The sequence below is a fragment of the Rhinopithecus roxellana genome, chromosome 9 (genome assembly GCF_007565055.1).
Source record: "Rhinopithecus roxellana isolate Shanxi Qingling chromosome 9, ASM756505v1, whole genome shotgun sequence".
Taxonomy (NCBI): Eukaryota; Metazoa; Chordata; class Mammalia; order Primates; family Cercopithecidae; genus Rhinopithecus; species Rhinopithecus roxellana.
In genome coordinates, this window is record NC_044557.1 from 109040964 (window position 1) to 109050923 (window position 9960).

General features: G+C 57.2%; 1 protein-coding gene across 4 annotated transcripts; it reads right to left on the reverse strand.

The window, feature by feature from the left end:
* Positions 1–4278: 4278 nt before the first annotated feature.
* On the reverse strand, positions 4279–8172 carry REEP4 (receptor accessory protein 4). Of its 4 annotated transcripts, XM_010365351.2 has the most exons (8): positions 7672–8172; positions 6848–6920; positions 6394–6470; positions 6185–6305; positions 5639–5752; positions 5150–5285; positions 4866–5020; positions 4279–4780 (listed from the first exon to the last, which is right to left on the reverse strand). In XM_010365351.2, exons 1-8 carry the CDS (start codon positions 7701–7703, stop codon positions 4715–4717), a joined length of 774 nt encoding a protein of 257 aa, XP_010363653.1. In that variant the 5' UTR covers positions 7704–8172; the 3' UTR covers positions 4279–4714. The 4 variants fall into 4 exon arrangements, with proteins under 4 accessions (XP_010363653.1, XP_030793861.1, XP_030793860.1 ...); XM_030938001.1 differs by lacking the exon at positions 4866–5020; XM_030938000.1 differs by lacking the exon at positions 6848–6920 and having other exon boundaries at positions 7672–8166.
* Positions 8173–9960: the final 1788 nt, after the last annotated feature.

Here is a 9960-nt window from a genome sequence, read left to right on the forward strand (position 1 = left end):
AATGCATGCGGCACACATGGAGGCTGGAGATGGGGAAGGGGACCAGGACACAGAGGGCCCCAGGCCGAGAGGGACAGTGATGGGGGCTGAAGAGGCAGGGAGGGAACGGAGCCACCTGGAAGGGCCAAGGGATGGCGGTGGGTGGAGAGGAGAGGGAAGAGAGGGGCAAGAACAAAGGGCCATCTGCACCCAGAAACCAGGATGGATGTGGAGGAGCCCCTCAAAAGCAGACAAGCTGCCGGGGCGGGGAGGAGTGAGACCAGGGCACGAACTGAGTGGGGCAGGGGCCAGGACCCAGCGGAGCTATGCAGCTCTAAGGGGGCTGGCTGTGGCAGCTTTATGTCCCCTACCAGCCCTGATGCTGCTGGTGGTCCACTGTCTGGTGGGGAGGAGAGGGTTGGGGGTGCTTAGGCAGGCTGGCACGCAGCCTACTCTTCCTAGAGAGGCCAGGCCAGAGGAGGTGGAGGGTGGGACAGTAATCTCCTCCAGTGTACAACCATGCTGGGCAAAGGTGAGGTCTCAGGGGTTCTCAGAGAGGCAGGGCTGGCTCTCAGGGAAGCCCAGTTGACAACCAGTGCCCTGAGCCTCCGGGTCACATGTGTGCTCACCCAGAAATGCTCCAGAACTTGGACTTCTGGCTCCTTCCTCTCTGTCCCCAGCATGTGTTGGACTTCATACAACTGCAGGCAGCCGTTCACCAAACCCGTGTTCTATGGGCCTTGGCATGTTCAAGGCTTGGCGGTAGGCCCCAGGTGATGCAGAGTACAAAGGCAGAAATCACGAGGCCATCCCACCCCCACCCCCACCCCTGGCCTCCCCCACCCAGAACTTATGGTCACTTGGTGCATTTGTTCTTTCACCAGCAAAACTCCTCCAGGCCTCTTAGGTGCTGGCCCTGTGCTGGGCGCTGGGGCTGTTGGTCTTGTTCATGAATGATTACAAGATGCTTCTAGTCCCGCCCTGGGGAAATCAGGGGAACTTCATGGAGAAGGTCAGAGAATGAGCAGGACTTCACCATCCAGTCGTGAACTTACAAAAATATTTCACTGTGGTTAGACCATTTGTTCCAGGCTGAGCTACAACAGTGTGTAAAATACGTCTGTTCTTTATGAAGTCACAACACAGTGGGGGAGAAAAGGCAACGTGCTCAAGGCAAAAACAGAAGTCTGTGCAAGAACAGAGGTGGTGTGGTCCAGACAGCAAACCACTCTGAGGTGAGGGAATGCTTGCAGAGGACTTCCTGTCTGAGTGGGGTTCAAAGGGCAAGTAGAAATGGGACACAGTTGGATGGTGGAGGAAGAGCATGTCAGAGGCCAGTATGCATAGGGCCACACAGAGCCACTAGACAGTCTGATGAGGGGGCGAGGAGAAGGCATCATGAGCTCCGCCAAGGGGCTTTGTAGCCCTGTGGCCCTCTCCACGCACCCATCCTAGGAGGGAGGGCAAGTGAAGCCCCTGCCCCCGTGAAATCTTCCTCACCACCCCACAACTTCAGGCCTCTCCCCAACTCTGTTTTCTTTCACTCTGTTTTGTTTTGCCATTCATCACATGCCCTTCTGGGTTTGTTATTTATTTATTTATTTTTTGGAGGCGGAGTCTTGCTGTGTCGCTCAGGCTGGAGTGCAGTGGCTCAATCTCGGCTCGCTGCAACCTCTGCCTCCCCAGCTCAAGCAATTCCTGTGCCTCAGCCTCCTGAGTAACTGGGATTACAGGCACGTGCCACCTTGCCTGGCTAATTTTTGTATTTTTAGTAGAGACAGGGTTTTATCATGTTGCCCAGCTGGTCTCGAACTCCTGACCTCAGGTGATCCGTCCGCCTCAGCCTTCCAAAGTGCTAGGATTACAGGGGTGAGCCACTGTGCCTGGCGCCCTTCTGGTTTTTTCTTTGTTTGTTTGTTTGTTTTTTCTTTCTTCTTTTTTTTTTTTTTTTTTTTTTTTTTTTTTTTTTTGAGATGGAGTCTTGCTTTTTTGCCCAGGCTGGAGTGCAGTGGCGTGATCTGGGCTCACTGCAAGCTCTGCCTCCCGGGTTCACACCATTCTCCTGCCTCAGTCTCCTGAGTAGCTGGGGCTACAGGCACCCGCCACCTGTGCCCGGCTAATGTTTTGTATTTTTAATAGAGACGGGGTTTCACCGTAGTCTCGATCTCCTGACCTCCTGATCCACCCGCCTCCACCTCCCAAAGTGCTGGGATTACAGGTGTGAGCCACTGCGCCCGGCCAGTCCCTCTGGTTTTGTTCCCTCAGTTTGAGTACATGGATCCTGCCAGCCCGCCTCTATCAACGCAACACCCAGGCAGAGGTGCATCAGGAGTCAGGGCCCCCGGCTCACAAGCAGCACAATGGTACACAAGTTGTTGTGGCTCTCCAAGCCTCAGTTTTTCATCTGTAAAATGGGTATAGCCCTGTGGGTGCGGTGGCTCATGACTGTAACCCCAGAAGTTTCAGAGTTCAACACAGGTGGATCACTCGAGCCCCCGAGTTCAAGAACAGCCTGGGCAACATAGGGAGACCCTGTCTTTACCAAAAAAAAATACAGTAATTAGCCAGGTGTGATGGAGAGTGCCTGTAGTCCAAGCTACTCAGGAGGCTGAGGTGGGAGGATCCCTTGAGTCCGGGAGTTCGAGGCTGCAGTGTGCTATGATCGTTCCGCTGTATTCTAGCCTGGGCAATTCAGTGAGAAAAATGGATATAGTCCCTACTTGGTAGGGTTGTTGGGAGGATTCAAGGAAATCATCTCTGTAAAATGCCCAGTACAAGGTCAGGCACACAGCAAATATTCCATACGTGTTCGTCTCTGTGTCCTTGCCTCCCAAGCGAGAATCATCTCCTTCACTCTGGTACTGCTTAGTGATTAAGTGCACAGACTCTGGAGCCAGACTGCCTGATTCCAAGCCCTTCTGCTACCTACTAGCTTTGTGACCTTGGGCAAATCACTTGCCCTCTCTGTGCCTGTTTTCCTGTTTGTAAAATGGAGACTATAAGACTAGTATGTACCCGCCCCCCACAAGATCGTTATGAGAATTAAATTAATATATGCCAGGGGCTTAGAGCAGCGTCTGCGTGGGCAGCCACATTCTGGGCGCCAGCCGTTACTACTCCCTGCATCACTGCAGTGTCTGGCAACATGTCTGGTACCTGCTCGAGGCTCAATATTCATTTTTGAATGAATTAATGAGGAGATAAGACAACCCCACGATGCAAAGGCAGGCCATGTTGGACGCCAGTGAGCCCCCATATGTGAGAAGCTAAATCACCGCAGCAGATTAAGAGCCTCCCCCAAATAAAACCCGGATAATCCCCACACCAAGAGTTAATCCACACTGTCTGGGGCCACTCCAGGTTACCACCCTGTTTCCCCTCATCTCATCCCACACTCTCACCCACCTCTTTGCTTAATCAAAAGCAGGGAGGAGGAGCAGGTGCGGCAGTGGCAGAGGGGTGCACCCTGGGCATCGTGGCGAGACCAGCATCAGGGGAAAGAGGGCAGAGCTGGGTACCCCAGTTGCCTCAGGGATCGGAGGAGTTGGAGTGGAGCCAGCCAGGCAAAGAGCCTCGGTCTCAGGAGAGCAGGAGACTCCTTGGATGGGGCAGACCAAGGACCAGTGACCACAAGCAGCAGGCAGGGCCACTGGAGGCCTTCTGAATTCCGCCAGGCCCGGCAGGGTGAGGCTCTGGCCAGTCTCCCAACCCCACCCTCCTTGACCTTGACCTGGAAGCCGGGGGGGGGGGGGGGGGGGGGGGGGGGGGGGGGGGGGGGCGGCAGCCCAGATCCTGGCCACTGCTGCCCTCTCGTGGCCACTCCTCGGAGGTGCAATGGCGCCCCTGCTGTTTCCTGAGAGTTTACAGAACTAAATGTCCCCAGAGCTGCCCCAGGGGGGCTCCTTCTTCGAGGCTCCTGGAGGAGATACTCCTCCCCAGGCCTCCTCTGCCTAGCTTCGACCTCCCTATGGGAATAATGTGCTGCCCCCAAGCCCCTCCTGCCTGTGCTCCCACTGGTTTCTCTACAGCTGCACCTTCCTGCCAAGGCCTAACTTCTGCCTAACTGAAGTTTCGGGTTCTGACCCATCCTCTGGACTGGTCCCCACTTTCCCATCAATGCTCTCAAAGCTCTCCAAGAGCTCCTTTGTGAGATCATGTGCTGCATTGCAATTCTCTGTCAATGGTTCTCTCTCCTCCAGAGGACTGGGCTCCTTCAGCCTTAGACCTAGGCTGGGACTGGGCTGTTCAATTTCAAGGGAGTGATGTGAACAATGGGAGTAAGAATCAGGAGAGACAGAACCCCTTTATGTATTTATTTATCAAAACATTGGCAAACCTGACCTCATTCACCAACACACACACACAACCAGGACACGCGTGCCAGGCCTTATGAAAGGCTATCAAGTACTTTGAAGGACAGGAAGGAATGAACACACCCAGGTGGACGTTTAGTTTCATTTGCAGGGGTTCAGGGATGGCTCTTGTCCCACAACTGGGGAAGGGAGAGGGCAGAGCAAGGCAATAAATAGAACCCTGGGCCCAGCCTGCTTTGGTACATTGTGGGTGCATGTGGCCTTGGCAGCATCTGCTCCTGGCCATTGACCATCAGCAGGAGTCAGGAGGGCGGGGCCCAGGCAGTTGGTGCAGGCAGGCCAGATGTGCTGCCAAAGGTTCCTCCAAATAGCCCTGGAGCCCTGCAGGGCACGAGGTAAGAAGGGGCCAGATGCAGCAAACCCTAGCTGTCCATGTCTGAGGGCATAGTCTTTTTCCTCGTCCGAACCTTCAGGGAGCGCGAGGTGCCCTGGGGAGAGAGGAGGCACACATGAGGGTGTGGGGAGCACCAGCCAGCAGAGCCCTCCTCCCTCCTGTCGTCCTCCCACACTGACCTCCCGCACTGGTGGCTTCCTCTTGACCACACGCAGGCTCTGGCTACGGATTAGGGGCTTCTCTCGGGGCCGGGCTGGCGCCCGGGGGACTGCCTCAGTATCCGACCAACACTCATCCTCGGTGTCGCTGTCCTGTAGGCCCCCAGCCCGGTACCCTGTGTGGAGGAGGTGAAGCTGAAAGCCTGTGGCCAGGCCAGCCCTTCCTCAAGCCTTGGGAGAAGCCATGGTGCGAGTGAAGGAAGCCATCCCTCCTGGCTTGGCTCTGGGTCCCTCTGCCCACTCACCAATGGGTGGCCTCCGGTGGGACACCTGGTCCTCCAGGTAGAGAGGGTCCTGGTAGGCAGGGGCAGGCACGTCAGGGATGGAGCGCAGGTCCTGCATGGAGAAGCTCCGCAGCCTGCCGGCCAGCGCCCCCTGACTCTGTAAGGGGGAAGAGGCTTCAGCGGGGAGACTGCCCAGGGAAATCGGCCAACCAGCTCATCACTGGGGCTGAGACGCAGAAGTGAAAACTGCTTAGCAAGCTTCTGGCCCCGCGCCAATGTGGCACCAACAGGAAACCAAAGTCAGAGAGCAGGAGCCGCTGCTCACACTCAGTGCCAGAGCCAGGAAGGAAGGTTTGACTCCAGTTCCACGCTTCTGCCAATATCCCCTGTCACCTTCTCACCCCTGCTCCCCAGCTGCCATCTCTGGGCTCCCTGGCAGAGGAGCTGAATGAGCCCAAAGCGCCTTAGCGGTGGGATGGGGGCTGCTGGAGGGCTGGGGGCCTGGAGCACCTTGGTGGCAGCTTGCACAGCAGCCGAGGCGGCAATGTTGAGGCCCCGCTTCCCGAAGGTGAGCACGGTCTCATAGCTGCGCTCCTTGGCCTGCACGATGTACGCATCGATCTCCTGTGGACCCGATGGGGAGGAGAGCTCAGGTGGACAGCCAGAGTCCCTCTTCCTCTGCAGATTCTGAGAAGCCACTGATTGTGGCACCACCCAGCCCAGCCCAGCCCCACCTGGTGCCCAGAGCCACAAATCTGGGCCACAAACACACACCAAGAGCAGGGCCGCCACCCATTCACACCTCAGTGACAGGCCATGCTCCAGCTGCTGCCACCACTACCCCCAAACCAACTTCCATCCTCAAAGGTCATTCATATGCACCCCACCTGATTATCCCAGAAGATGAGGTAGGCTGGGCCCTGTCAAGGTCCTGCACCTCAACAGCAGCAGGACTGGGATAGAACCCTGGTATCCCCAGCATCCTAAATCCCAGGTTCAGGGCTCTTTCCCTCACACCCACCCCTAAGCCTCCCTTCCCGCCTCCCCCTGGGGTACCTTCTCATGGCGGGACAGGGACGGGTGGACAAACTTGCGGTAAAGCAGGCTGGCGCCTTTGGTGTAGGGTGAGAGCAGCCACAGCACAAAGGCCATCTTGATCTCATAGTAGAAAGGGAACCTGTCACAGCGCAGGGGGCAGGGTGAGCCAAGGAGCAGGGCTGGGGGGGGCCACCCCGACCCATGGTTTGCGGACCCTGTGTCCATACCAGGAGATAAAAACGTCTGTAACGATCTCTGCTGCCATGAAGAGTGCAAAAACAATCCAGTACATCATCCACCGCACCTGTGGGGTGAGAGCGGCAGAGGTCAGCATGGGGCTGGCAGCACCAACTCCCAACCCGGGCCAGTCTAGCCCAGAGATTCCAGGGAGCCTGTCCGGCTGCATAGCTGCTTTCCCCCACGCATGGCTGGACAGGAGCTCTGAGAAATTGCTGCTCATTCCTATGCCCACCTCCAACAAGCTTCACCCACGAGGTCTTCCACAGGCACCCCAATGGCTTGCCCTCTGTCTACACCCTCTTGAACAGGGCCCATTCTCTCTCCCTCCCCAGTCCACTCAGGATGTGCCACATGACCTTGCCCCTGGAGGAGGGAGAAGCCAGCTCAGACCCTCCCCACCTCACCGAGTCCTACTAGACACACCCAAACCCCCACGCTCACATATTCACGAATGTTCTTGGTCTTCACAGCCTTATAGGAAGCATAAGCTGGACACAGCATCCCAAACACCAGCCTGGAAGAGCACCCATGGGGAGTGTGAGGGGCACTACGCCCCAGTCCCACCTTGCCAGGTGGCCATTTCCCCCTACTGGGGTGCAAGGTGGCAGTACCCGCCCTGTTTTTCTCGCTTGGCTTGTACAACCTGTGCCTGAGTCAGAGCCCTGGAGGCCACCTCCCCACCCTGCTGTTTACAAACATCCAAGCCTGCCCAGGCCTGCACCGGTGGCCCATGGGTGTGTGATGGAGCAAGAGGACAGCCACTCCACGAAGTAGGTGAGAACACCATACTGTCCCCTCCCATGGGCATGCAATCAGGCCCAGGGTCACCAGACCTGGCACTGCCGGGCTGCAGACGGTGCTATGGGAGCCAGGTGTTGGCGTACTCAAAGGTGAGGAGCAGGATGGTAAGTCATGTGACTGCTCAGATGGCAAGCAGGCACCTGGATTCTCCGCCCACAACGTGCCATATCACCTAGTGTTTGCCAAGGGGCAGCAAAGTAGGCCTGTGGCCCTCGGCCCCAGGCATCTGTTTGCAGTGTGTGTGGCCTGTGGCAGGGGTCGTCCTCAGCCAACGAGGCTTGGTGGGGCGGGGAGTGGGCGGTACCCCAGACACCGCGTGCAAGCCCACAGGTCCGTTAACCCTGGTATGGAGTGCTGGAGGGTGGAGCTCAGAAAGTTCCCCCTCCCATAGACTTCCACAGCTTCCACCACAGGGGCGGGACGGCACCCCGGGGTAGAGGAGGTCTGAGGGCGGCCATACTCACACCACCAGGCGACAGATCATCCAGGACACCATCTTGCCGGCCTTGGGGACGTGGGGAGAACCCCAGGAAGCCGCTCAGAAGGACGTTCACTCAAGGGCTGGAACGGGGGGGGATCAGGGCAGTTGCGGGAAGCAGAGGGGCGATCCGGCTGTCCCTTGGCGGAGGCAGAGCCCGCCGCCCACGGCCTCCGACTGTGCAGTTCAGGGGACCTGGAGAATGGGGAGACCCGAGGCAAAGCGGCCCCGGCGGGGAGGAAGCCGACTTGGGAGCGGGCGCGCCCCTCGGCCGGGATAGTTACAGCTCCCACCCGCCCTTCCTGCCGCGGAGAACCCGGCGCTTGGCCCTTGCTGTTGGTCCCGCGCTGGAGCGGGTCGCCACGGTTCCAGCGCGCCGGGCCACCAGCACCGGCCTGCAGGGCGGAGTTTGCAACTCACTTGAAAGTTGCACGGAACCGAGTGCTGCCCAACCCCAGGGCTCCGGCTCGCCACGCAGGCGCAGTGTGGCCGCGGAGGGGGCGGGGCGAGGTCAGGGAGTCGAGAGGCCGGGCCCTTAAAGGGGCGATGTGCCGCGGGACTCGCGCGTGGGTCCCACAGTGGAGTCACCTTCCCAATCGGAAAGATTAGAGCGTGGGAAGCTGTAACGAAAAAGCAGGGGGCGTGTGGGGGTCGGCACACAAAGAAAATCTGGACTCCAGAGTTTTCGCGACCCTTAACTGGCTTTTCCTGGTGTCTTTCCCTCTCGCCTCATTTTCCCCTCTGTGAAATGGGTAAAGGCATGAGATGCAGTTGGTGGGGTAGAAGGGAGGATCTCTGCAGGCTCAGGCAGGAAACTTGGCTGAGCGCCCCCAAGTCCGGGTCTCACACCAGTAGGTCCAGGAGAGAAAGGGGGGAGGCGTGGGGGGAGAGGGAACCTGAGGGACTCTTCGCCTCCGCAGGTTTCAGGGTTTCCCTTCCCTCTGGGATGCCTTTCCAGAGCCCTGACTCCGGGGCAGGCTGACCGCGATGATTTGAGGCATTCTGGGTAGGGCTCCCAGCTCCCACACTCCTTCTTCAGCAGAAGTTTGAAATTCTACCTATTCCTCTGAGCCAAATACACAAATATCACTGGGCCCTTAATAGTAGTATCAACCATTGCCATTTTGTAATGCATGTTTGCACGCAAGGTCTTAGTCTTTGCAAACATCCTTTTTACCATGTAGGAAATAGGACGCTCAGTGGTGAAAAGTAACTTTCCCGGTATCACCCGGTGGTATTTATTTCCGGCTGGTGGCTACATGCTTGGCTCGATCAGTCTTCTGAGAGATCAGCAGCTGCAGGCTGAGTGGTCCTGCAGAGGATCGTGGAACCGGAGAAGTTTCTCTGGGCGGGAGGCAGACACCAGGAAGAAGGGAGAAGGCTCTAGAAAAGAAGGCAAACGTTGCTGCTTCTACTACTTGCCCTGTGAGGTTTCATTCTTTTTGACATCTTCAGCTTACTGCCTCTGTTGTTCCCTCTGAAAATCGTGTCCCCCCACCCTGCAAAGGGTGGGAGCAAAGCTGTCTGGGCATGTGGGGGTGGAAACACAGGCAGTTACTGCTTTTTATTGGAGCCACAGTTAACGCCCATCAGCTATCATAAGGATGGAATGGGTAATCATGGGGCCAGGGAAAGGAGGCTTCTGGGGGATAAATAAACACATGGTGATTATATGGTCTTAATTATTATCATCAGTTTTATTGGTATTGCTGGGTGTGAGAGCTAGCAGTGAAACCAGCCCACAGCAGAAACTCCCCCGAGGCTCCATGTCTCCCTCTCCTCTCTTAACCACCCCCTCACATTTGCCTGCCCCCCTTACACACACACATTGGAATAACCAAAAAGGCCAAGGGAGGCCGGGCGCGGTGGCTCAAGCCTGGAATCCCAGCACTTTGGGAGGCCGAGACGGGTGGATCACGAGGTCAGGAGATCGAGACCATCCTGCCTAACACGGTGAAACCCCGTCTCTACTGAAAAATACAAAAAACTAGCCAGGCGAGGTGGCGGGCGCCTGTAGTCCCAGCTACTCTGGAGGCTGAGGCAGGAGAATGGCGTAAACCCGGGAGGCGGAGCTTGCAGTGAGCTGAGATCCGGCCACTGCACTCCAGCCTGGGCGACAGAGCGAGACTCCGTCTCAAAAAAAAAAAAAAAAAAAAAGGCCAAGGACTAGAGGAACCCCTAAGGAAGGCCCCAGCCCCTGTCCATCTTTAGGCACAGACATGGTTCTCTAGGTGAAAAGTGTCCTGGGTCTCCCTGAAGGAGGAAAGGTGTGACT